The following is a 27,850-nucleotide window of genomic DNA, read 5'->3' as shown; positions in this document are numbered from 1 at the left end:
TTCTGAATATAAAAGTAAAAATAATGTGGTGTAAATGGTATGGAAAATTGCTCACTACTTGCTGGGCCAACTAGACTTTATTCCAGTTCAAGCTGCTTCCATCATGTTATTGCCACTTTATATATGGAAAAGAGAGGAGGAGCCAGCCAGCGGATAGGGAGGGAATTTGCTGCTTATAATGGAACTTCAGCCCCTTTGCTTCCCCCCTTCCTGATTCATGAACTGGGGGAAAAAATTAACAACCTAGGAATCCCTGAAAGGCAAAATTCATGCCTGCATCGTTACGTCTTACAGGTTTGCTGTTTTCAAAAATATTAATATCCTTTTAAAACCCACAGTTATGGCTATGACATTGAAGTACCAGAATATGTTAACATTTTGGGTTTCCTGGCTATGGAATGCCAGGCTTGCACTCAGGTGAACAGGTGCTCTGTGTGTGTTTGACATAGCATCAATACAGAGAAGCATCAAGCATATTAGATGCCTGCTGTGTGTCCCAACCTGCTGTCTGTGATCTGGGGACCTGATTGTGTCCACAAGCAGGTATCTGGTGTGTTCAGTGGTTTGTGGGTGGGGTTTATTATTATTTTATTCTGTGAACATGCAAACATACAAGAATAAAAAATACATAAATCAACTCTGCATTTAAGTGGCTCTCATTGCTCAGTCACAATCCTTCTGTCCAATCAGGGAGGAGCAGAGGTGGACTCCAGCGGGAGTCCCGTGTAGTCTTTTGGCCATGTGGGTGACGGCTGTGAGTGTGAGGTATTGGGTTGTAAACATTAGGACATATCTGGAATTATGTACAAACATAGGAATCGCCAGACTGGCTGAGACCTGGTGTCCATCTAGACAAGTATCCTTTCTCTGACAGTAGCTAGAACCACGGGCTTCAAAGGATGGTGCAAAAACCCTGCAGTAGGTAGATGTGGAATAATCTGCCCCCTACAAAGGTCTCTTCCTCTTAAATTCTTGGCCTCAGACAACTTCCTTTGTCATAAATACTCTGCCCTCTGACACTGAGGTGGAAGCGTCTTCACATTCCTAGTCCCCAAGCGCAAGGGTAATTCTGTGTAACCTTACTTTATTTTCATTTGCAATTTTTTGCAATTAAACTATATAAAGCTTTAGGAGTAGAATTTTCTAAGGCACTCAGTCTGAGTTTTTTAGAGGTATTGGGATGTTGCTGTGCTCAGCGTTGCAATGCCCAACTGATTCAGGAGCCTAAATCTCATTTTCAAAAAAGGATTTAGGTACTTAAGAGTTCCACAGTAGAACAGCTTCAACAAGAGAAACTGAGGGAGCCCCACATCAGAATATCCCATACCTCAGTGGTCAGGGCATGCATCGGAGCGGTGGTAGATCCCTGATCAGATCCCCTCATATCCTAAGGGTCTCCAACAGCCTAGGTAAGTACTCTAACAGCTGGGCTAAAAGTTGGGGGAGAGCCTCCTCCACTTCTGGTAGGAATGGTGGAGGCACCTAACACCAAGAGAAGGTTTGTAGCTGAGAATCCCAAGCAGAGGAAGATACCTCCCTGCAGCCCTTAGGCACCAAACTCCCTGAGAGGGGTGGGCTTAGGATACAGCCTTTGCTTTGGCATTTCCCATTGGCTAGCTTAGGCGAGGAGCCACCTAGCATGCTGGCTTTTGTGAATACCATGCTGAAGTACCCTATTCATTGTATAGGGAGCCTGAGCATCAGACTCTGGCTTTGTGGATTACAGTGATTTTCTAGACACCTGAAAGTGAGGCATGGTGACACCCAGCATCACCACACCCAAGTCTCTTTGGGAATCTCACTCTCTGTTTCTCCATTTATTCATCTGTGAAATGGATTTAATAATTATATTATTTATGTTCCTCACAAAGGATCAAATTCTGCTCCCATCAAAGACACTAGAAGATTTGAAACATTCTGCACTGCCAGTGGGATGAACCAAATGACTTCATAGGTTTTATCAATCTCTAATTTCTTTGATTCGCTGAATGTTTGTTTGTAAAGTGTTTAGATCCACAGTATAAAAGTGTATGCGTGATAAAGAACACTATGTAAAATATACCCTAGTAAAAGGATAGAACAGTAATATGTGTGCTTTGATGGTATGTAACTGAAAACATAATTTAAAAGAAAACTATTACTCTCTTTTAAAGGCAGAAGAAAATTCAGGAGTCAGTCTGTTCAGACACATGCTGCCTTCAACCAGAGGCCACCTGTTTCAAGTCATTCTGAACCAATTGTTGAAAGTTACCAGCCCATCATCCAAGCTTCCATATCTGCCCATGAAATTGTCCAAAGGCTTTCCAGAAGCCAGTTGTCCTTCCACAACTCTGTAACATCTGTGTTTTCTCAAACCCCTGCCATTCCTGCTGGCGGCCAGTTGACTGTCCAGGATAGAGCTGGAGCAATGCTCAGGTCCAGTCTGGCCTCTTCCACCAGCTCTACTCTCAGCCTTCTGTTTGGCAAGAGAAGTTTTTCAAGTGCTTTGGTGATTTCTGGGCTCTCAGCTGCTGATGGAGGAAACACAACTGATACCCAGTCATCCAGCAGTGTCAACATTACCATGGGTCCATCTGCTAGAGCTGCGAGCCAAGCAACACGGGTAAGGCAGAGTCATGTTAGCAGGAGCTATAATTCTGTTCTATTCTACTCATGTTCTTATGCTGCCCTCACCACAGTCGTATTCAAGCGTCTGCCAGGAGTGCATTAAGCAATGTGACCAACATCTGTCACATGAGTTTATTCTTTCTTTCTCTCAGTCTCTCCCCAGGGAAAATGTGTGTGTGCACTTCAGTATTTTGTTTGGTTGGCTACTTGAGTGTATGATTTAACTTTTGATTCCAGCCAGTCTCCTTCCTGAAGTCCATCATCCTCAATACAGACCCTCCAGACTGGTAAAATAAAATCACAGTCCTTAGACGTGAAGCGGTTTGGCAAATCCAATGAGAGATTGAGGGCATAATTAACATTAAATCATTTGGCATTACCAAATGGAACCAAGTAAGTTGATTTGTTGTCATTAGGACAAAATCACTGGATATGGATAGCCCAAGTCTGGTTTCTCATGTACACAGCATAAAAATTTATTAACCCAGAAGACACCCAGGTTGTCCACGCCTGAAGTTAGTTTCATCCTAACCGCATCATGGAATGATCAGGCAATGAGTTTTGCCATGATCTCCAGCAGCAACTGGACTGAGCATTATTCACCAAGGGCCTACTGCTTGCCTTACTTATGCGAGTATTATTTTTTGTCTTTCTACAACACCAATAGACATGCAAGGCACTGCACAAACAGGTAAGACACAACCCCTGCCCAAAGAGTTTACCGTCTAAGGTCTGGATCCTGCCAACCATTCTCAACTCCCTTTGAAGCCATGAGAGCTAAGCTGAGCACTTTGCCTGGCCAGCCGCTAAGTGAGCTCTTGCAGTCAATGTGGCTACATGCCAGCGTGTGATGTGAAATAAGGCTTTTATTTCAACCCGCTGCTTTAGCACAGGAAGTCTTCTAGTGAAGTTGGAGCAGCATTAGACTCATTACATGTAGGGATAATTTGGGGCATCCTTTTCAGCCTTAACATGATCAGGCACAGTGCAATGTAGGTATAACTGCACAATCTCTATCCGGTAGTCTGTTCTTGCGGGTAGTGCTAGGCTCTTATCCCATGAAGAGGGACAAGTGCCGGGGTCTTCTCTAGTTCCTTTTTAGCCCCTGAAGTTCACACTATAGATAATGTGAATCTCACAAAATTGCGCACAGCTGTATGAAGTCCAGAAATCGGTCTGCTTTTGTTTCAAAATGTCCTTTTGAAAAGAACCAAATGAAGCGCCATCTAGACATTTCCTAAACTATTCTGCGTTTTGTTTTAAGCAGTTCTCCGAGACTTATGAAGTGACTGATGCTACAAAATCTAGACAGCGAAAAGACCGAGGTCCTGCCCATGCCATTTTTGAGAGTCATAATCTGGAGTGTAGAAGAGCCAGCCAGGAGGATATGGCACTGGAGGACACAGCTTCTCAACAGAGCCTCTCAGAAGAGCAGTGAGGAATATTCCTAGTTCAAGGGCCATATGTACTCCTTCAAAGTAAAGAAAAACACATCTAGGTCAGTCAGCTGCAGTTATTTCAAGTGTAACAACAAACCTCAAACCCCTTTATTTTTCTAACTTCGGAGAGAGAATCCCATTGTGCAGATGTTCTTCAGCAGAAAGGCTCAGCATGTGGGGATGGAAGGACCTTTACAGATTTTAAAGATGTCCTAAAATGCAGTGCAACTTCATCTCAGGTTCTTGACATTTCTAAAACAATGAATAAACTCTGCCTGATATCCTTCCCCCCGCAGCGGTGCTGACCCACTTGTGGTGGAAATCTGGACGTGCTCAAAAAGAAGCATGCATGGAAGTGCAAGTGAAAGCAATGGAAGATCTTAATGCAACTCGGCGAAAAGCACACAGACATCTGTTTCCTGCCATAACAAAAAAGAGGACTGCATGTTAAATAATTGGCATTTTATACATAATGCATCACAAAGAAAAATTCTGAATAGAACATGTAATAGGACAGTACAATACACACTGTAACATTAGAGCTAAATCTGAGAATTTTTAAAGGCAAGCCTCATTCTTCCTTTTCTTTAGTGTTACGCAGATGGTAATCACATATAGCAACATATTAATATAGGCAAAGATATACTGCATGCAGCCATGTTGAAATATTGTATGAAAGAGATAGATTACACATTGCCACAAGACAAGTTTTGAGAACAAGTATAGCCAGTGCATGGAAAGCCTTCACAAAGCATATGGTGCTCCTTATTTGCAAATAGAGCAGTTTTATATACAAGACTGCTCTGACATGTAATCTCGCACTCCTGTTGAGTTGACAGGAATGCATGCCTATATCTGAAGCCAAGAGGCTAAAACAAATCCTTAATGTACTATAGTATGTACACACACATGCTCATACATTGTTTTGTAATTAAACAATTTACAATTATTGGTGTCTCAATGTTCCTCTTTACTGTAACGACAGCAGCTCCTGTCTAATACTTATCATGCTAATCCACAGCCATGGTGGTTTTCTACACAAAACCAGGTTGTCTCGTCCCACTTAATGAGCAAGATTGAATAGGCGATGCTGTAGTGAGCTCTCGTTACTTTTACACAATATACTTGTTGCCTTCACATTCACAGACCCTGTCCATTACCATGGCATCTATATGCAATACTGTAAAAAAAAAAAAACCTAAACGACACTGGTCAAAATAAGTGAGCCAAGTATACTCTCTGATGCAGCAATTGTCATTCTTTTCAGTCATATTTGTTTGTTTACTTGCTGATTTGCAGGCTTTGGAAATCCACATTTTGTCTCCCACTACTTAATATAAATTAGCCTGGTGCTAAAGCTCTGAACATTATGGGCAAAATCCTGCCCTCCCTCATAATGGCCACACACAGGAGAAAGTGGAATGTGCTGGCCTCGAAGGCACCACTGAGAGATCCTGCGTCCACAGGGCCTGGATGGGGCAAGGTGACAGGAGCATGTGCTTTAGTGCTGCTGCACCAGAGGACAGCCCAGGCTTCTAGTCCTATTTCAAGCCAACAGACCAGGTCCTCTTGATGCACCTGTGCACCAGGAGAGTGCTCACAATGAATCCCAACCTGTTGCTGCACAGGTGTGCAGATAAAGACGGCTTCCTACCCCCCAAGCACAGGGTCCCCAGGCCTCTCACAACAGGCTTTATCCCGACCCATTTTAGTTGTTAAAAAAAAAAAATCCCAACTGCCTATTGGGGGGAGGGGAGGATTTTGTCAAAGTATCCAGTTACTTTTCGTGCCTATATATAATGTTGCAGATATTTTTCTTTTGTTTTAAAACTGTTATTGAAGTATCTTGGCTGGGTGAACAGCAGGAATGTTAAACTTTCCCAACAGTAACAATTTCAAAAAACAAGCATTACTGGTATTCTTGGAGACAACAGCCCGTAGCTTTGTATTGACCATGTTGGCTATGTTGTCAATAAGAATACTTATATCGTCAGTGTATTTAAGGTGAGCAATAGTGCCCACAGCATAATCAAAGATGCTCTGTTGGGAATCATGAAATTGGGGTCTAGGTGGATGTTTTTATTGAATAAGAATGACTTTTGGTAATTGTCTTGTTTTTCTGAACCCTGGAGCTAGATGAGCTACAAATAGATTATACAGCAGAACCTCAGAGTTACAAACCCCAGAGTTACGAACTGACCGGTCAACCACACACCTCCTTAGGAACTGGAAGTACACAATCAGGCAGCAGCAGAGACTAAAAAAAAAAAAAAAAAAAGCCAGTACAGTGTTAAATGTAAACTACTAAAAAATAAAGGGAAAGTTAAAAAAAGAGTTGGCAGGTTAAAGAAACTTTCTGTGCTTGTTTCATTTAAATTAAGATGGTTAAAAGCAGCATTTTTCTTCTTCCTAGTTAAGTTTCAAAGCTGCATTAAGTCAATGTTCAGTTGTAAACTTTTGAAAAGAACCACCATAACATTTCGTTCAGAGTTACGAACAATCTCCAGTATGTGTTCACAATTCTGAGGTTCTGCGGTGGATAATATCCATCCAGCATTGTATAGGACTAAGCTGTTACGGTTGAGCAGTTTGTCTGTGTTACATGTTCAGAGTGTGCAGCGACAGTGGTGTTTGGAGGATGGCTGTGACCAGCACCTTTAAATATATATTGCATGATCCCAACGCATCAATATTGGGTGACATGCTGAAATTTTCCAATACAGCAGGGGCAAGAAGTCACTTACTCAACATGCTGTGTAGCAAGGAGCCTGCTCACTGGTCATTCCCCTAATTCCAAAATGTGGTGGATATACTGGAGAGCAGCACTGCTATGACCCATGCAATGCAGCAGTGGGTAGCCAATCTGCTCCCAGGTGAATCCTTTATTGCTGCTTTCGAGTTGGACACCCCCAGCTTAATAGGCAACTGCACCAACCTTTGAGGAAGACAAGCTCCCACTCTCCAAGCACAATCAGTGTATGTGCTGCTTTTATGGAAACACCATCAGTGATGAGGGAATGACAGCACCACCCCATTCACTGATCCGCCTGGAGAGCCTTAGCCCCAAATTCCGTAGCTATAGGCAAAGATAAAAATAGTCAGAGTGTTGTATGGAGCCTGGGTAGGTGACATTTTACTGATGATCAAAGTGGGAGGAAAGCAGTGGAGGGATCCTTATAACGTCTCAGGACTGAGCGAGGAAGCAGAGCAGTGGGGGTATATGGTAAAATAAGTGTGAACATTGCAGAACTAGTCCCATTTTAGCCCTCAGATTAACTGTTTTTCCCTCTCTTGGTTTGTTTCCTTAAACCTATTTTATTCTTTCACTAATTTGTTCTTGCTCAAGTCATGCAGTAAAGGTCAGGCGCTCATCTCATGGAAATAAGGTCAGAATCTGCCCAGAGTATCTAATCAATTACTTCAGCAACATTAGTGAAACCAGCCAGGGGCTGCTAAATCAGTTATGTTCACCCTAGCATCTGGTCACCAGTTGGCAGACCCCAAGCCTTGTTTATAAAAGTTATCTGATTGTACAGTCAGTAGGAAACAGAAGGACTTAATATACACTTACATCCAAGAGTGGGACAAACTTTGTCAAGCCTATTTAAGGTCAGTGTGATTTCCATTCTCCATGTTGGAACTGTTCAGAGTTCCTTGTAGTCATCAAGTTCTTGGGCGTCTTCGAGGTTTAATTCATAGCTCATCTGCTTAGGTTCTGAGGATAGGGGAAGGGGGAAATAGCTTCTTTGGTCTGACTTCAGTCTACCTCCAGCCTGCTTTTCTTTGGGTAAACAGGTTGTGTAAGTCAGGGTCAGGATTAGATGTACCAAGAAACTCACCTTAGGACATCTGAATAAATACTGAAATTTGTCAGCATGTAATAACCCTCTCCTTGTCAATAAATTATTCCTTTTAACTACCAAATTAGTGCCATTTTCATCCTGCTCCAGGGAAGGGAGACTGATAATTAATTAGAGCACTTTACTGTTACTTGTACTTAATTCTGTAAGACTGATATTTCTTAGCCCTATTATTAACTCTGCAGCAGGTCCAATGGTAAAGACTTACCCCTCTCTGACTTTCCAAATGTCACGAGTAAAAAACTGGCTGACACATGCTCAGTAATGCAGCCTCTATTTATGTCAGGCTGTCTGCACTGTTTTATGCTGGAATTGTTATAAACTTCATTGCCAACAATGTCCTTGATGCTCGAGCTTAAACAAAATAGGTACTCGTGCAGGTGCAGTAACATTGTCATCAGGCGTCTTGCTGCGGTATCAGAGGGTTATCGTCACACAGTGTTTGCTGTTGGTAAATGAGCTGATCAGGGAAATTGTCAATGCTCTAGTTGTCACTGTGCTCTTAAGGCTTTACAAATAGGCTGCACGTGTGAGACCAGACAATACATTTTTGCCTTTACAATGAACGTAGGATACCATAAGAGCGGAACTTAATTTGGAACCATTCGTTTCTCACCCCCTTACTGAACATTTGAAACAGGCACGTTGCATTACCTTGGGACTGACTTAGATTTAAAGGCCAGAAGCAACCATTAAAAGCTCGTCGTCTGACCACCTGCATAACACGAGTGAGAGATTTTCACTCAGTATCCCCTACATCAAGCTCATAGTTTATGGCTGTGCTATTGCGTTTTTTGTTTTGTTTTGTTTTTTAGAAAGAGACCCAATCTGGCTCCCATAAACTCAACTGAAAAACTCCTATTGACTTCAATAGGATGGGTTTTAAGCCCAGGACAAATTATGGTGAATCCACTAGACCCTTTGGTAACCTATTCTCATTTAAGTGAAAGAATTGTGCCTTATTTCTAACCTGAATTAATGGAGGAAACACTCACACTAGTTGGAGACAGTGGAATGTGTGGATTAAGTAATAGGGAATGTCCTCTGTCAGCACAGTATTATACCACTCAGATTTGGGGATATGGTAAGTGTAATATTATAAATTTTGCATGATAACCTGTTAATTAGCATGGCTAGTACGAACCACTAATACAGCTGTAACTCAAGAAACCTTGTTGGTTGAACAGGGACTTGGAAAACGAACTTTAGGCACCAACCCTTCTGGATTTTTCCCTGGGCAGTTTGAGAAAACTGCTACCAAAGAGGACCAGTGTTCTTTCCCAATTCACTTTGAGAAGGAAATTCCCATGATTATCTTCAGAATAAAGTTAGTTATGTGTAAGTGCTAGAAGCCACGGGGCATTGGTGCAGAAGTGCAGTTACACCCACATTAGGAGGTATATTTTTTGGTTGGACCACTGTGTGCGCACACAGAAGACTGCACATGCAAACACTTGCCAGCTAAAACTTCTAATTGCACAAGTTTGTGTGCATCCGGTTTGGAACACACACAAGTATAGCTAAAAATTTGACCCTATATATCAATGAACAGGAAAGGAGGGATTATGTGTAGAGAGGTGGGTAAATCTGAGAATGCAGTAAAATAAAGGGCTCTTCTATTGCAAGAGGTGTCTGAATGCTAAGAGGGTTTGACAGATGGCTTAGCTAGCATTTATCATGGAAAAATTAATAGTAGTGTAAAGTGCACAAAAGGTCCCCCTTAGGAGGGAGGGGATCCGTTATACTAGGTACTCTACAACCACATAAGACAGTGTCACAACTCTACAAAATGAAGTAAAAAAAAAAATAGCAAGAAGGATCAGTAATGCTAGAGGACAATTATATTAACACCAATTGCACAGCTGGGATATTATAGCATTATGAAAGCAAACAGGCTCTTGAAAGGTAGCATGAGTAATGGGTAAAGAGCTTCAGCAAGTCAGATTTGGCTCCTCATATCACTTTACATACAAAAACACTATTTAATCAGAGGATTTCCAACTTCTTAGAGTCTCCAGCTGAGAGAGGTGATGGGGGAAGCAGCTGGTAAATTTGGCAAAGGTTCTGTCCATTCTCTTTATAGAAGAGAGGGAGAGTCACACCCTTTCTCAAAAAAATGTCCAGGCTCAGAGTTCTAGATTGGGCTGGGGCCCAACCTCTAGGACCCTGCGTGGTGGGAGGGTCCCAGAGCCCAGGTGCCAGCCCATGCCCAAACATCTACACTGCAATTAAGCTGTCCTACAGCCCAAGCCAGCTACAGATTTTGAATTGCAGTGTAGACATACCTACCAATTCCCTAGAGTCAAGCGCTTGAGGACAAGGGCTTGGCTATTCATAGTGGAGAAACTCGCTCTAACTCTTAGCTCTGACAAAGCCAGTATTTGCTGAACTTCAGGGTAAGGTGCACATCTAAACGCTTTACTCTTGGATAAGACTGGATCACCCAACAGCAGTATTTTAAGCGATAGCTTGGAGTTGTCCACAGTTCCTAGCTAATGTAGACAGCTGATGTTTAATTATGGAATCAATGAATTTATTTCCCCATGTTAAGTATCCTCACACCTTCTTGTCAACTGTCTAAATGGGCCATCTTGATTATTACTACAAAAGTTTTTTTTCCTCCTACTGATAAGAGCTCATCTTAATTAATTAGCCTCTTACAGTTTGTACGGCAACTTCCACCTTCTCTGTATGTGTGTGTGTATATATATATCTTCTTACTATATCTTCCATTCTATGCATCCGATGAAGTGAGCTGTAGCCCACGAAAGCTTATGCTCTAATAAATTTGTTAGTCTCTAAGGCGCCACAAGTCCTCCTGTTCTTTTTGCGGATACAGACTAACACGGCTGCTACTCTGAAATATGTCTTTAAGGCACAGCCCTGTGTTGGGGTAGCAGAGAGCTGCACAAGCCCACAGGGAGCTCTGGGGGGAATTCTCCCTCCCTCGTACATACTAAGAACAGGGTCTTAGCCCCAACCCTTTGGTGGTGATGTGCACCTCCAGTAGCCCACGGCAGGACTCACTTCTAACAGACCCTTGCACAGGGTATGAGGAAGAGGAAGGATCCTCCTTGCATGCTTCCCACAGCCTCCTGTACCCTAGCAAAAGGGCTGTCAGAACCTGGCTTTATAAACACACACTGCTATTGGAGCGTAACTATGAACTGGTGTACAAATAAATGACTAACTACAATGCAGGTTTCCATATGCCTTTAACCAACGTGTTTATTTTAACATTTGTTACACTCCACAAGAAAGGAAGGAATTCAGTCCTTTCCATTCCTAAATCTTTGAAGTAGAAAACTCTTTACGCTGCATGAGAACAAAAGTACACCTGGCTGGAAATTTAGTTTATGACATGCAAGACTGATTAAGTGGTAAATGCTTTTTTCCTAAACACATTTACAAACTTCCTGGGGATATATGTTGTCTAATACTCTCATTTCTTGCTTCATCATTAACCAAAAAACATGCCCAGGATTGCAAAAGGAAATAAACAGAAATCATTAAGCAACAATAAGCCATAATGGATTGTTAAACTTGGATAGTCAAATGCAGCATTAAGTCTAATGTTTGATATTTTAAACATTTTATGAAAAACATCTGTCAAGATTTTATTAAGAAAGCCAGGGTCCTGAAGCCTTTTTTTTGGCTAAAAGAAAACGTGAAAATAGAGAGCAGGCAGCATTCCTATCAAGCACTGTCTGAGCAACTTAAAGTTAATATTTTCTCTAAAATTCAACACTGTAAATGACAATTGTCCAGTTATATCATGTATTTGTCTTAGGATTTCAGATCACATTTGCTCAGTTTACTTATCCGGGGATGTGAGAATCAAGCTATTGTGTTTTGTTCATCATCATTTATAATGCTGACCCAGCTGAGGCACACTGGAGAGTTAGCTGAGGCACACTGCGGTAGGAGCCCAGGGTCAGTGTTAGTGGTGGCGATAATGCACAAAGCAGATTGTGCAAGATTATGCTCTGACTACGTTCTGTTACACACATGTCAGCCCCCAGTTCTGCAATGTGTCGTGTGCTGGAGGACTGTGGGACCTGCGCAGAGCTCTGTTGACTTTAACGCGTCTCTGAAGGCACAGCAGACTACCCTCACCATATGTTGCAGGATTAGGGGCTGAATCAATAGTTCCATTGAATTTAATAGTTAATTGAATTTGCGCTACTATAATTGGAATCAGAAACAATTGCTTGACTTTCAGATCCCAGGATGAGGGTTTTTTTAAACCTTGTGAACTGAGTAAATTCTACGCAAATGACAGACAAAAACACATGGAAGCCCACCGTCTCATTTTCACATTTTACAGTGCTACAGACTCAATCCTCCTCATATCAAAGACACTGGTAAAGTTGCCCCAGGCCTGAGTAGGATTGGGCCCTCCAATATACTTATATAAGAGCTTATGGTTACAAACAAGGAAATGGTCTTCATTTTGTGCAATTCTGCACAGTTGTCACAATATCTTGCAAAATGTTGTCTCTATTTTCCTTCGTAACCTAGATGTGGGGGGGAAATCAAAATTTTAACATATTAGGATTTGGCTTACGCTTTAAATAACCATCTCATTGTCATTTGAATTTTTTTTAAATCAAGTCCAGCATATATTTCCATATTGGGAGAGGAATAATTCTGTGAAACATCTGCTTCCTCTTGCTACCTACAGCAAACAGACGACCCCCATCTGATACACCCAGAAACCTATGTAAAACTGTTAGAATAAATCTTTAAAAGTACTGCAAATACAAGTGATTATTCACTTGTGAATGACTGACAAAAATCATTCAAAACAGCGACCACACACTTTCTCCATTCCTAGAAATGCTTTCAAGATACCTTAAATCATTCACATACTGTATAGTAGTGGTTTTTCTGCCTTCAGTATTTGATAGGATAATATTTCAATAAGGATGACTTACTCGTGTCAACTACCCCTGCAGCGAAGAATTAAAACAAGCTCTCGAATATTATGCAACACTGCTCTGATGCGAAGATACCTGGGTTTCTCAGAATCTTTGGAGAATTTTTTTCAAAAGAATTCAAAAACCAGTTAAAGTTTAGGTGTTACTGTAGCTGTGTTGGTCCCAGGTTATTAGAGAAAGACACGGTGGGTGAAGTAATATCTTTTATTGGACCAGCTTCTGTTGGTAAAAGACAAGCAGGTTCAGACCTGAAGAAGAGCTCTGTGCAAACTCAAAAGCTTGTGTCTTTCACTAACAGAAGCTTGTGAAATAAAATATCACCTCATGCACCTTGTCTCACAAAGTTTAGGAGCCTTTTGAAAGTGCAAACACCAGAGCTGATTAATTCTTATGCCTGTATAACTGTTGGGTTTTGTGAGGGCAAGGTCTAGCACTTGTGCACATGCAAGTGTTTGCACTTCAGATGTACATGTACAAAACTACTTGTGCCTGCAAAAGTGGAAACCTAGGGTAACATATGGTACCACTAGAGTCAATGGCAAGACTCCCACTGACTTCAGTGGGGTCAGGATTTCACCTCTTGTACGTCAGTGCAATAAATGGGTCAGACCATGGTCTACCTAGTCCAGTATCCTGTCTCTGATAGTGGCCAGCACCAAATGCGTTAGAGGCAGGTGCAAGAAACCCCAAAGTAGGCAGATGTGGGATTATCTGCCTCCAGTAAATTCTCACCGTAAATGAAGATCGAATTGGCTTAAGCTCTGAACCATGAGGTTCTATATTCCTTCTGATACAACAGTTAATGCTGAAACGGAGAGTAACTCTGGATATTCTTTTTATACATATAAATGTATTGGTAATGTCCCAATCTACTACTCTATACAATAAATGAAGCCATATGTAACTGTTGGCAACAGACATTGTGAACCTGAAGAGAGAGAGTTAGCAATTTGACATAGTACTTTCATCCAGGCCGTTTTAATTCCAGGTAGCAGATACAACAATGGGCAACTGAAAAAGAGACATGGAAAACAGGAGGGAGGGAAGAAGTCTTCGAAATGTTACTTTTATTGACCAACATTCTGAGTAACAAACACACAGAGAGCGAGGCACTCAAAAGTGCAATCACTCTACAGGGTATTTATCATGGGACACAAGGTACAGTGAACAACACAGGTAAGTCAGATGCCATGGTCCCACAGTAAACCTCTTGACTTCACCCATTATCTTGACTTTCAGGTGATCCGCCAAACATTTAAAATAGCAATATCCATATGTTCAAGTCATGTAAAATACCTGTGTAGCCAAAGCTTTTATGTACATATATGCAGCAAGAAATTTTCTAAACTGAGAATACTGGCAAGCATATTGTACAGATTGGGAAATCTTCATGGCTATTTTGCAAGACTTTTTGTTCTCATGTTCTGCTCTTATTAACCTCTAGAGATGGTCTAGACCCAAGTTGTGGGCTGACTTCCAAACAACATGGCAGAACAAAAAACCCCAATGCTTATGTTATATATTAGAAATGCCAGTATTTATATTCATATCCAGAGAGCTGAAAGTGTTTGTGAACATCACTGTTACAAAGCATCTGCGTAAGATAGAAGGAACCCGCACCAAGATTCCAAACATGCAAGAACACTATGAAGTCCATTATCCCAATAAAAAGACAAGTACGCTCAGGGAAAGATCAGCTTGCAAAAAATCTCTGTTTGGAGCCCTTTTCTCTTCTGAGCACAGGAAGAAACAGGGGAAACAAGCGGACAAAAAAATCCATATTCCTCAATACTTTTATCAAAATAAACTGACACAGATGGATCAGGAACATCTCGGGCATTTGACTTTAATGATTTTGTGCCTGGTACCTCTGATTTTACTAGGCACAATACAAATAGGATTTGACATGTAGTTACCAGATGCCACAAAAACCAAATGCAAGATAACTATATCAAGAGCTGAAGACAGAGAAAAGGAAGTGTTTTGTTATTTTAAAAAAAAAATAAATTCTCCACGAAAATGTTGCGACAGAAGGGACAAGGTGAAAATTGAAAAGGAAGAAATGTTGCTTTCAGAAAACAGCATAAGTGTGGGGCTTAGAAAAAGGTCAGGTTTCAGAGGGATGATTTTCTAGGTTAGAAATACACCTCTGATGATGGGTGCTTTTCATTCTACTAGTAAAAAAATATACTTCTAGTAAACTGAATTTATGTAGAATTATGATATATGGACAGTTCATAAAGATGATGTATTAACAGTCCATAAACACTCTTACTCCATGTCATACAGAAGCTGACTGAATATCAGGGAAAAGAACATGCATCATTTATAATTAAAGATGTTAACTTTCTGTAGTCTCTGGTTTCTAACTTCCTGTGATGCAGTGGGTCTTGCACCACGGTTGTATGATGATGCTATATTTTCTACACTGAAACCTACTATGGATTCTTGTTTTTGTTCTTTTTAAAAAGACAGCTGGAAACCCAAACTTCACTACTGTATTTTTCCAAAAGCAAAAGGAAGGGTTTAAGGAGAAAATGGAGGCAAGCCAGCTTCGGAGTATAACCTGGGCCTCTATACTATGTATAATACTGAGCCTATAAAGGAAAAGTTCTAGGGAAATGGGCAGTGAGGGTGAACCATCCTGCATTATCACTGGGAAGATTTAGTTTCCTCAGAAAGATGGAGCCGTGCAACAATAGAAGGCAAGTTCTTTAGGGGCAGGGACAATCTTTGTGTTCGGTGCTTGTACAGCATCTAGCACAACTGGGTCCCGATCTAGGACTAAGGCTCCTAGACGCTACACTACAAGAAGTAATTAATAATACCACCACCAATATAAAACCGCTCTTATTACACAGGAGTTTCATACTCAATAATCCCAAAGTGCAGTAGGAGGTAATACGTTCAATATTAAGGGCTAGATGCTCAACGGCTGTGAGCGGCGCTGCACCCATTTACACCAGCTGAGGATTGGGTCACAAGAGGACAATGGTGGTGCAAGCAAAAGAACAGCACCCTTTGCATGCTCAGCTTTGGACATCGGAACTCCTATTAAAAGATTAAGTAGAGGACATGGGAGAACTATGCTAAATTCCTCACACACAGCCTAATTCCACAAGAAGTCACCAAGGTGGACCAAACTGGTCTGGAGTTACCTGTCTACCTGTACACTGGGAGGCAAAAACGAATCAGCAAGAAATGGCTGACACTGCTTGGCTGTGCAAGGGCTGCAGGGGCACTCCAAGTCCTCCCCCATGTTATGGCAATTCACGAATGGAGACGGTGATCTATTGCTTACAGTAGCCAGCAGAAACACCTGCATCATTACAGATAGCTTCGGTTCCTGCTTCATGCACAAATTTGAACCAGCAGGGAATGAACAGGTAAATATATTCATGTTAACATGCAAGGCAGATATCCTGCTAGATGATGCTTCAGTACATTAGGCCCCTGTGACCTGGGAACATCACAGTTTGTTACATTCCTCATCCCCAGCGCTTTAGCTAATGTATTAAGTAAGCAGTTTTCCATAATCAGAACGAGAATAACTGTAGATCATGATCCTAGCAATGTAAACAGACTGACAACTTTCTCAGAGAATGTGATACAGTTGTCTACAGTCCTAGTCCCAGTAAAGGCAACAGCAAAATTCCTATTGACTTCAATAGTGAATGGAGATGGCCTAGTGTCCAGAAGTCTGCTGAGACATAGGTGGAGATGTCATGAGTGACGCTGTGATATTCAGTGAGGAAGATGTGGCCTGCTACCAACAAGAAATGTGGCTTTCCTGGGTTTTAAAGTGAGCAGACATTAAAGCATATAGTGGTTGATGACTAGCAGGTGAAGATGGTGATGGATAATTCATAATTGATGCTGCAGATACAGGGCACTGATTCTTAGGTGATGCAGAAATGGTCAATGGCATTCCTAGTAAAGACACAGTTATATTTCCAATGCGGGGCAGGGGGAGGACCATCCCATCTCATCAGTATAATTTCACACAATCACATAACATTTGACAACAGAAATAAATATTTAGGGGAGCTCCATTGCTCAGTAAGGCAGACATTTTCATTATGTATTTTAAAACAGCACCACTAAATAAGATCATTCAGCCTATAAAGCAGCATCAAAATAATGACTTCTTTTCTTTCATCTTTCATTCAGTCTTAATTACGATGTTCACAAAATATAGTAATCTACAATACACTAGTATCTACTTGTATGGTGTATTGCATTAAAACATTCTCTCCATGCATATTAATTTTCTGACAAGTCACAATTATTGATTTTTTATATTTCATAAGAATATATTGTTCTGTTCTGGAAATATGGTCTAATTCTGTGTGCTAGTTTCAATAAATATCAACCAAAATTAAACTGAAGGGAAGAGACCAATTTTTTAAATTTTATTTTTTTTGCTTGTTTTATTAAATATTTAGCATCTTTCTGGATGCTTAATAAATAAACCTCTTAAACTGGTATTTCTATAAGGAGACTACATAACTGTTAGGATAAGGATTTGAGAATTTGTCGACACCTGATTTGCAGGGTATTAAAGTGCAGTTCCTATCTGAAAACTAAGTGTTGTAACAATGGGTTCCATGTTATTATGTCTCCATGACTCCGGATAAAGCATGCTGAATTTACAAGGAGAAAAAAAAAAAAAAGCCGCCTTTCTCCTCTAATTACCAATCCTGCAAACTCAAAATGAGCTCAGTTTCAAGGCAGGTTCTTTTCTTCTCACATATCATCATTGGTGGCAAAGGTTCTGCAGGCCAATTTTCAAAGATGAACTATCCTTGAAAGAATGAATAAATGCTGGTCTGGCACTTTCACACCATGGTGATGGGAACACTAGAAACAACAACACTAATATTCCTTCAACAGACCCATTCATTCAATCTCTAGTTTCTCTGGTAAGAGTCTGCCAACAAAAGTGCCCAGTGTGCTTTTTTTGTGTGGGATGTGAACATCTGCCCATTAAGAACTCAACTGAGAGCACTGCCTTCATTTCACTGGGGCTATCCAATGGGCATCCATTGATAGCATTCAAATTGAACCAGCCAGATTCACACTGGTGACCTAAAGGTGAAAGGCTCCTTACAGGTATCAGAGATTACTTACATTGAACATCATAACATCCTTCCGACTTCTTATTTCCTCCACAAGACCCAATGGCTTGCCTTTAGGTATTGGTATAGTTCCAAGAATTGTGGTCCCTGAACCAGTCAGAGTTTGACGAACTGCTTGAATAAAAGACCGGCTGAAGAGTTCCATTTTACCAATCTCATCTATTACGTACACTTTTTTCCCTGTGTCACCGCCAAGGTCGACCTATAGGAATGATACACAAATGGATTAAACAGCAGAAAGAAATCAAGACTGATGTAAGAGCCACTCTTCTTTGTGGGAGAAATATCAGTTCAGGAGTAACATTTCTTTGAAACAGTGCTGGAGCATAAGGGCAGAAAAGCCAGTCATCCCAGTTCCTAAGGATGCCAGCAGCCAACCAGCCTGTTACCTAGCAAAGCAACAGGATCCCAGATGGGAAGAAAGGAAGAGCCAACTCAGTTCCTTGACTGAGATTTGCAGTTTTAGGGCAGCAATCACCTGATTGCACAGTCATACAATTTTACATGTTATTTTTCTTAGCATGTGAGTAGCGTAGAATCTTGAAGATGTAGTACATTGTTTTTAGTTTTGTGATGTAGGTCCTTTGGGGGGAAGCTGTTGGAAACAGCAGGAGAGTTTGCTCTCCAACTTAATCTCCCTAACTAGAGTCAATTCTTGGTGAAGAGTTGCTTCCTATGAACAAGTTATTCGTGTTTGGGCTAAGATTTTAGAAAGAGGAGAATGTCTGCTTTGTGGACCACCTCTGTTCAAGGACTGGTGTATATAGTATAAAGAACAAGTTACAATAAGAACAGATTCAGACTCCAAGTTACTGATAGCTTCTCCCAAGGAAACTGACTTGCAAGGCCTGAACATCTGCTACCACTTGGCAAAGATGTGATAGTATTTTTGCATGCCAGCTACTGTAGTTAAGTCTGAGGGGCACTAGATTTTCAAAGCTGCATTCACATCACTGCACCCACAAAACCCTGAATTTTCATGGGTCAACAGATAAATACACTTATAATTAGGGCAGGGGTTTCCAAACTGTGGTATGCATGCCATTGGTAGTATAAGAGCTTGATTCTTCATCCATTCACTTCACAACTATTTTTTAAGATGGCACATAAACCAATCGAGTACAGAAATCTGACAGGCTACAGACTAGATGAAAGTGAGCTCACCACCCTCTTCTGAGGCTATTAACTGAAAAATCAAGTTCTATTATTTGTCTGTAAGCAGCAAATCAATGCAAGTCAAAACTTCACTGTTAATCCACGAATAAGTGCAGACACCACATATGAAGGTAACTTAAGGAGAAACCAGTCAACATATTGTCCCTTGTGAAGATAGAAAATGTTAGCTCCTACGAAAATGGATGTACTACATAACATACTTCCTAAAACCTTTCAGAGCTGAGTCCCTACTGACATCTGAGTCCCTGCAGAGTGGGGTAGTTTTATCTAAAACCCTTTCACAGATCAGTGAACTGAAAAGTCAGTACCTGCCACTAGGAAAAGTGCTAAGAAGTGGAGCTTCTACTTTGTACAGAATCCCCAGTCCCTTCAGGTGATGTTTCCAGAGCCCCAAACAGAGCCCACTTTAGCATCCACTCTCTTTCCCGGTGAAGACAGTGGGAGCTGGCTCATAGAGTCTAACACAAATATGTAAAGTAGCGTATACCAGTTTCAAGACGCTCTGTGATCAAAGCAGGCTAATCCAACAAACTGTAGTGGAGCCTTGGGACTCTGAAAAACTAACATCTGATATATTTTGCCATTTCTACAAACCGTCCACAAAAAAGGACTTTGACTATCTGGCATATGCTGCTGTCCCATAGTCCCTACAAAAATATTAATGAGATCCCTGTAGATTTACTTCAGAGTAGCAGCCATGTTAGTCTGTATTCGCAAAAAGAAAAGGAGTACTTGTGGCACCTTAGAGACTAACAAATTTATTTGAGCATAAGCTTTCATGAGCTACAGCTCACTTCATCGGATGCAACCGATGAAGTGAGCTGTAGCTCACGAAAGCTTATGCTCAAATAAAATAAATTTGTTAGTCTCTAAGGTGCCACAAGTACTCTTTTTATCATAGAATCATAGAATTCTATAGGGACCTCAGGAGGTCATCTAGTCCAACCCCCTGCTCAAAGCAGGACCAATCCCCAATTAAATCATCCCAGCCATGGATTTGTCAAGCCTGACCTTAAAAACTTCTAAGGAAGGAGATTCTACCACCTCCCTAGGTAACACATTCCAGTGTTTCACCACCCTCCTAGTGAAAGAGTTTTTCCTAATATCCAACCTAAACCTCCCCCACTGCAACTTGAGACCGTTACTCCTTGTCCTGTCCTCTTCTACCACCGAGAATAGTCTAGAACCATCCTCTTTGGAACCACCTCTCAGGTAGTTGAAAGCAGCTATCAAATCCCCCCTCATTCTTCTCTTCTGCAGACTAAACAATCCCAGTTCCCTCAGCCTCTCCTCATAAGTCATGTGTTCCAGACCCCTAATCATTTTTGTTGACCTTCCCTGGACTCTCTCCAATTTTTCCACATCCTTCTTGAAGTGTGGGGCCCAAAACTAGACACAGTACTCCAGATGAGGCCTCACCAATGTCGTATAGAGGGGAACGATCACGTCCCTCGATCTGCTGGCTATGCCCCTACTTATACATCCCAAAATGCCATTGGCCTTCTTGGCAACAAGGGCACACTGTTGACTCATATCCAGCTTCTCGTCCACTGTCACCCCTAGGTCCTTTTCCACAGAACTGCTGCCTAGCCATTCGGCCCCTAGTCTGTAGCGGTGCATTGGATTCTTCCGTCCTAAGTGCAGGACCCTGCACCTATCCTTGTTGAACCTCATCAGATTTCTTTTAGCCCAATCCTCCAATTTGTCTAGGTCCCTCTGTATCCTATCCCTACCTGCCACCGTATCTACCACTCCTCCTAGTTTAGTATCATCCGCAAATTTGCGGAGAGTGCAATCCACACCATCCTCCAGATCATTTATGAAGATATTGAACAAAACCGGCCCCAGGACCGACCCTTGGGGCACTCCACTTGATACCAGCTGCCATCTAGACATGGAGCCATTGATCACTACCCGTTGAGCCCGACAATCTAGCCAACTTTCTACCCACCTTATAGTGCAGTACACCTTATAGTATAGTTCTTTTGTAGATTTACTGGTAACCATCTGAGATTATTTGTGTTATTATATCTCTACTAGCTTACCACCTTTCTACAATACCTGTCCTCCCCTTTAGTTCTTATATTTCTACTTTGTTTCACCTACCCTTACTTTCCACTGGTCTCTTCCTATTCCAATCTGATGCTTTCCTTCCCTGTAACACTATTCCTTTCCCATTCTGTACCACCTATAGGCAAGATCCTGCTCCCACTGAATCAATAGGACTTTTGCTACTATTTTCAATGGGAGCAGGATGAGGCCCTATCCCAATTCTCCAACTCCTTTCTACTCTTGATTCTTTTTCACACATACACACAGCTCCATTATGCTTGTGAGCAAAGTGAATGCTACTTGATTCCTTTTAGTAAGATCTGTATTGAATTTTGATTATTAAACAATCACAGTTACATTATCCTTTATAAGTATACAAAGTGCAGCCCTTGTTTAGTGAGGTCTTTTCCCCAGACATTAAGTTTACTATAAGTGAGGTTTCATTTTTAAATTAAAAAGAGAAAAAAATCTAAATCTGTAAATATTATTGATGTTGTCTCTCCCCTTTGTCCTCCTACCCTCTTTACAGTCCTTCTATCCTCTTTGTTGCCATACAGTTATGTTTTTGTTCCTTCTCCAAAGTGTTAGATAAGCAAAAAACCTCAAACTCATCTTAGTTTCCTACCCACTCTGTTTCCCTGTCCTCTCCAGGTGCCTTGCAAAATTCTCTTCTCCCCTAGCCTAACCTGCTTTTAGCAATGTAGTTAAATCACCATCAAAAGGATTTCTCTGGTAATGGTCTCAGCAGCTGTTGCACTGTTTACTTGAAGATGCTAACAAAAAAAATCTGTTCTAGTTTAATTTCAGGGTGAGGGGTGAGAGAGCGGCAATTCCAGTAAGGACATTATCTATTATTCACTACAAGCACAATATTGGATGTATTATCACCTACCTACCTCACATATGATTCAAACAAACTTCAGATAGCACGCGAAGGGAAGGAAAGAGGATGGAGCACAAAGGAACACACGCATTGGAGGCATTAAGCCATTTCATTGTGTTACACTTCAAACACCTGGTTGTGCAAATTTTGTCAGCAATAAATTTCAAGTGAAGAAACATTGTTCCCATTACTGTGTGAGTGGAGCCTGGAAACATAAATTGTAAATCCAGACCTACACTACTGGATTGATGGTGAAAATTCTTTAAACCTATGTTGACAACACTTGTTCCAATGGAATGTGCCTTGAGCAGATGATACCTAGAATGGAAATTAAAATACAGCAAAGGAGGTCCCACACTGATGCAGCCAGAGTGCTCCAAAAGCAGCAATAGACAGATCCTCAAGTTACTATCAGCAACTGAAGATGTAACAAGTTTGTAAGTCTCTTGAAACAAGGCTAATTAAAAAGGAAAACAGTGATAAACAAAAAAAAAAACAGCAACACTGTGCTTCTACGAGATACGTCCTGACAGAGGGATGGGGGACCAGAAAGAGTGGTTTTGAGGAGGCAAAGGGATCTCCTGAAAGGAGAACCGCTCCCCACACCCCCTTCAGGTCCTGCAGTGAGTGCAGGACAGCCAAATCTAAAAACAAGAGTCATTATCGCTACCCAACAACTTTAACCTATCAAGCCTTCTTATAATATTCTGTTTGTTGTACTTGCTTTCCAGAAGCTTTCATAAGATACTCACATTTCTCAGCACAGGAAGCACCAAGTGTTCAAATGAAACCAGGTCTACTATGTATTGTCCAACACGATATTCACGTCTTGCAGTAGAAGAATCAGAACTGAATTTACAAAAAAAAAAGAACACCCTGTAAATAATATGAACCACAAACATATTGACAATTTGCTGTAATACCTTTAGCTATGTGAGGATAGAAGTGGTTATCTAATAAGCCAGATTTCCTTTAAAATTCAACTCTTCCCCCCTGCCCCCCCAAAAAAACCCCACCATATACTGGATATGCTGCAGATGGCAAAACAGAAAATATACAGCTTTTCCTCCTAGTATATAGACACTATCATAGATTATTCACAGTGTCCTCTAAATGTGGTATTAAACATTGTTCAGAAAGACAGATAACAGGGTGAAGAGGCCAAAGTTTTGCATGGAGTGTTAAATGCTGAGAATATGTCCAGTGAAGCAGGAGAGACTTTGAGCTCGTATGTATTTTAGACCTTCCACATGGGGATCTGAAATACCTGCCTAGTTAAAAACCCAGTTATAGGATTTATGGGACAGTTGGTAGCTTGTTGTAGACAGCTTATCTGAACTTATCTTCTTTGATTCGTGATTATCAGGTCTGTCCCTTAGAAAGTAATTGGAGGAAGCAAGTTATTTTCCTTCCAACCTGAAAAAAAATAGTGTCTGGGATCATGAAACCAGTTTGCATGTTCTATTGTTCTACAGGGACTCAGAGCCCATTCTAAAGTCAGAGGACCCAGTTCAATTGCTGTTCTGCACCAGTGGAAAGCTGGAGGACCATTCTGAGTTGGTAAGGTTTTTAGGTTAACTTGGCAGAGATGCAAATATCTCCATAAAGTGAAGGATAACAGTGAATCAGACCCAGAGAATCAAACAGACAAAGAACGTGATCCTAAAGCCCTCTGTGTGTGGAAATCCCACTTACTTCAAGGGGCATTTAATGCATGGAGGGGCTTGCAGGACTGCCCCTAAAGCAAGAACCACCTTAATCTATAAAACAGCAGTACCCAAGTCTAGATAAAGTGCCTCGTCTCCCAGACAAAGTGACGACATCAAATCCTATTCTCCTGCCGCCTTCTCTGACTTCCTCCGTGTAAAATCCATCAATAGGGACCCCAGAGGATTTTAGGGCTTCAGTGGCTTTCTGGATCAATGTCGTCTTTCCAATCCCTAAAATAAGGAAGTGCCCATTATTAGTGCAAGCAAAGCATAAAGCCTGGTTTTAAACTTGCCCATTCTGAGGCAGCAATCACATTTGGCAGACAGATAGCTGGCTACACACATTTTATACAGACTGATGTTTTTCCTGATTCTGAATGCTCCAAATATTAAAACTTTTTATCCTGGAGAGGGGAAAAAAGAACAAACAGAAGTCAGGTTTCACATTACATTTTGAAGGTTTGTAGGCCTCTGTCATACACAGCCTCCCTTTATTTCAGTGCCATTTGTTCTCTTGTTGGCAAAAAGGTCAGAGTTCATCACATCTATAGAGTAAATGGTTAAAAATAACTGTATTCCCTATGGGCCTGATTTTCACAGATGCTAAGCATCTGCAGCTCCCATTGGCCTCAGAGGAGAGGTAAGTGCGCAGATCATTGCCTCTGAAAATCAGGCCCTAGAAGACAAAAGGACTTCTAATGAAAGGAATAAACTTCTAAACAAACAGAAGGGAAGATAATCCATCCCACCGTGGATCTAGAAATCCTTCTCACCACATACCCCACCAGGGGAGGACAGATTGTATTTAATTTGCCTCTTCCTCTAAGTGAATGCTGGCAGTCTTCCAGAGGTTCTCTCCAATCCTACAATGGAAGTGTCCCTCCAGGCCTCATCAAAAATACACCTCTTGGCTGTCTCTTATTTTAAACTCAAATTTACCTCCATCTCATACAAAATCCGGTGTCATTATTTCATCCCTTTTATCATACCAGTCAGCTGTCTTGTCGAAGCAGTTTTATTTATGGATCAAAAGTGTCAAGTATCTGGCAGAGTAGGCCTTTAAACTCCTGGAGGCAAAGACTATGGGCCACATTTTTAAAGGTATTTAGGTGTGTAACAACACAGACAGGCATCTAGTGGGATTTGCAAAAGTTGCCCAGGTGCCTAATTTGATAGGGGTTAGACACCTAGGCCCAGATCCTCAAAGCTACTGGGGCTCCTAACTTTTGATTTAAATGATTTAATGGAAGCTAGGAGCTTCTGAGAATCTGGGCTATAGGCACTTTTGAAAATCCAAATAGGTGCCTATCTGCATCTTTAGGCGCCTAAATGCCTTAAAAAATCTGGCCCATAGTCTATCATATCTTGTACAGCACAAGCATACTAGCATAATTATTATTCGTATTACTGTAATACATAGGAGCCCTAGCCATGACCCAGGACACCCTTGTGCTAGGCGCTGTACAAACACAGAACAAAAAGACTGCCCCATAGAACTCCCTATCTAAATAATAAAGGTAGCAGTCATTTTATCTTCAGATACCGGTCTAATCTATATCACAGTTTGCACGGGGTTAGGCTAGGTAAGGTAAGAGTTTTTTTTAAAACACAGTTGTACCAGCCACATATCATGCTGGTGAGTGACGTAAATGCCTATCTTTGACAGAACTTAGTTCAAACCAATTTGTAAAACTCTAAACATCTTTAGACTGTCCCTTTAGAGAGATTTATACTCTATGTTAAAAATGCTCCATGCTAAACATAGTTTTCTAATCTGTTATTTGTTTTAGTAATTACTTCTGCAGTTTACAGCTTTGCAACAAGCTGCAATGGACATTGAAAGAATGAGAAATTAATGAGATTAATACCTGTACTTCATTATTCTCACTAATCACATGTATTATCTTTGTATAACTATTATATTAATCTATAAAAAAAGCATAATCCCTTTAAATTTTTTGGAAAACCTGAGACCAGACATTTTTAAGAAAGACCATTCATTTGAGATTAGTGGCTAAATGAGATGCACGTATTCTGGTGGGTTGCACAGAAAATAAAATAGATAATGAAGAAGAATGTCCCTCACAAAGTTCCAGAGTAACAGCCGTGTTAGTCTGTATTTGCAAAAAGAAAATTGGTTAGTCTCTAAGGTGCCACAAGTACTCCTTTCCTCACAAAGTTATGCCTCATCCTCACCAACCAGCATTAGCTTTCACAGAAACCAATGGCTTTTAAGATTGTGCTTAAAAATTGTTTTCTGATTGCAGTATGATGGTTCTCGCCCTGTAATATGGCACCACCCTCTTAAATAGAGAAATCTAATGATTCTATTACTATCTAATGTTTCTCTAAACAAAAGCTCACTGTTGTAATGATTATTGTTTTGTCTCTAATGTTTAAATGGCAAGGATCTGTGAATCTGTTAAGACTTCCTAAATAAACAAACAGTTTTAAAAAACTGTTTTCTAAGGGGCCAATATTTCTGGCAAATCTCCAGCTGGCTTCACTGGGATCAGCAGCAGGTCACAATGCAGAGGAAACTGTAGCACAGATGAAGCCAAAACGACAGTGAGCATTCAAATCAAAATAAAATTACTAGTATGGCAGTATCAGCTTCCTCGTCACTCGGAGGCCTTATCTACATGAGACAAGTCGCACTGGTTTAACTAAATAGATTTTAAATCTGTAACTAGGTCATTTAATTCTTCAGTGGGTTTTTTACCCACGAAAGCTTATGCCCAAATAAATCTGCTAGTCTTTAAGGTGCCACCGGACTCCTGGTTGTCTTTGCGGATACAGACTAACACGGCAACCCCTCTGATACTTGGATTAATTCAAACACAGCTTTTGTACTTTTTTGTGCTTAAGGGTTTTGTCTGGCGTTTCAGTGGAGAATTTGAGAAATCAAGGTAATTACCAAAACTTAAAGAAAAAGAAAAATATCCCTCTCTCATTTACACTGCCCCAGGTTGAGAATCCAGTAGAGAAATGGCTGCTCTTCAGGGGCAGGGTTTTTGCAATAGTGTAAATGACCGAATTCGTTACAGTGGTGCAAACGCAGTCAAACCAGTTTAAACTGCATTAAGATTGGTAAAAGAAAAGGCGGACTTGTGGCACCTTAGAGACTAACCAATTTATTAGAGCATGAGCTTTCGTGGGCTACAGCTCACTTCTTCAGGTGCACAGAATGGAACATATATATACATACAGAGAACATGAAAAGCTTACGCTCAAATAAATTGGTTAGTCTCTAAGGTGCCACAAGTCCCCCCTTTTCTTTTTGTGGATACAGACTAACAGGGCTGCTACTCTGAAACCTGTCATGCAGATTGGTGTCACTTCATCTGGAAATGTACCACGCTGAACTGGCTGGAAAGTGCATCTACGCACAGGGGACGCAACGGAGTAACCACGCGGGCTGCGTAACACGGGGGCAAGTTTTCCCAGGGGCTCAAGGGAGGCCGGTTCGGAGGGGACACTCGGGGCGGGCCGGGGCAGGCTGCAGCTCGTTCCGCCGGGCCCGCGGCGGGGCGGTGACTGCCGCTGCACCGGAGGCGGGGCGGGGCGGGGGCTGCCAACAGGGGCTGGCTCGGGGCCCCCAGCGCTGCGAGCCCCAACGCCGCCCTGCAGGAGAATCCCCGGGGCGGGGCCGCGGGTTACCTGGGGGTCCGGTGAGGAAAACATGCTTGGCCATGGTGAGGGGCCGGGGGCCGCGCTGCAGCGATCCCGCCCCCCGCGCGCGCCAAGGGCGGCCGGAGCCTGTCGCAAGGGCCCGGGCTGCTGCTGCTGCGGCTCCTCCTCCTCCGGCAGGCCCCGCTCGCCTCCCGGCTGCCTGCAACGCGGCAGCCGCCGCCCCCTTTCCAGAAGCGGCCTGGCGTCTGTCGCTCAGCCGCGCTCTTGCTGCCGAGGAGCGGGTCTCTTGTAGGGGTTTGTTGAGGCTGGTTATTGACGTGGCGCCCGCCGGGCAGGGGCCTTTCCAGACTCAAAGGCGAAGTTCAGCGCTCACCTGCCCTTTCTCTCCTGGGTGGGGCCGAGGGAAAAAAGGG

General features: G+C 41.8%; 2 protein-coding genes across 3 annotated transcripts in view; one reads left to right on the top strand and one right to left on the bottom strand.

Moving 5' to 3' along the window:
- PCNX2 (pecanex 2) overlaps positions 1 to 4,995 on the top strand; it is a 221,929-nt gene extending 216,934 nt beyond the window's left edge. Inside the window, exons 33-34 of the mRNA XM_048843857.2 lie at positions 2,154 to 2,602; positions 3,872 to 4,995. Coding sequence (XP_048699814.2) covers positions 2,154 to 2,602; positions 3,872 to 4,045 — 623 coding nt within the window. The 3' untranslated portion in view covers positions 4,046 to 4,995. The remainder of the gene's footprint in view (positions 1 to 2,153; positions 2,603 to 3,871) is intronic.
- On the bottom strand, positions 572 to 27,850 carry NTPCR (nucleoside-triphosphatase, cancer-related). Of its 2 annotated transcripts, none has more exons than XM_048843856.2 (5): positions 27,465 to 27,850; positions 23,873 to 24,035; positions 22,848 to 22,944; positions 17,977 to 18,186; positions 572 to 4,078 (listed from the first exon to the last, which is right to left on the bottom strand). In XM_048843856.2, the coding sequence occupies exons 1-5, from the start codon at positions 27,496 to 27,498 to the stop codon at positions 4,055 to 4,057; spliced, it is 528 nt and encodes a 175-aa protein (XP_048699813.1). In that variant the 5' UTR covers positions 27,499 to 27,850; the 3' UTR covers positions 572 to 4,054. The 2 variants fall into 2 exon arrangements, with proteins under 2 accessions (XP_048699813.1, XP_048699812.1); XM_048843855.2 differs by lacking the exon at positions 572 to 4,078 and adding an exon at positions 11,109 to 12,423 and having other exon boundaries at positions 27,465 to 27,835.

The sequence above is a fragment of the Caretta caretta genome, chromosome 3 (genome assembly GCF_965140235.1).
Source record: "Caretta caretta isolate rCarCar2 chromosome 3, rCarCar1.hap1, whole genome shotgun sequence".
NCBI lineage: Eukaryota > Metazoa > Chordata > Testudines > Cheloniidae > Caretta > Caretta caretta.
Note: the sequence above shows the minus strand (reverse complement) of the source record. Positions and strands in the feature narration are given on the sequence as shown.

What these genes read in the sequence shown, in the direction of transcription:
- NTPCR (XM_048843855.2), bottom strand. Translation starts at nt 27,498, where the DNA reads ATGGCCAAGCATGTTTTCCTCACCGGACCCCCAG. An exon ending in TGCTTCCTGTGCTGAGAAAT is followed by an intron (nt 18,187 to 22,847) that starts GTGAGTATCTTA and finishes TCATTCCTATAG; the next exon opens with GTCGACCTTGGCGGTGACAC. An exon ending in AGGATGTTATGATGTTCAAT is followed by an intron (nt 12,424 to 17,976) that starts GTAAGTAATCTC and finishes CCCCACATCTAG; the next exon opens with GTTACGAAGGAAAATAGAGA.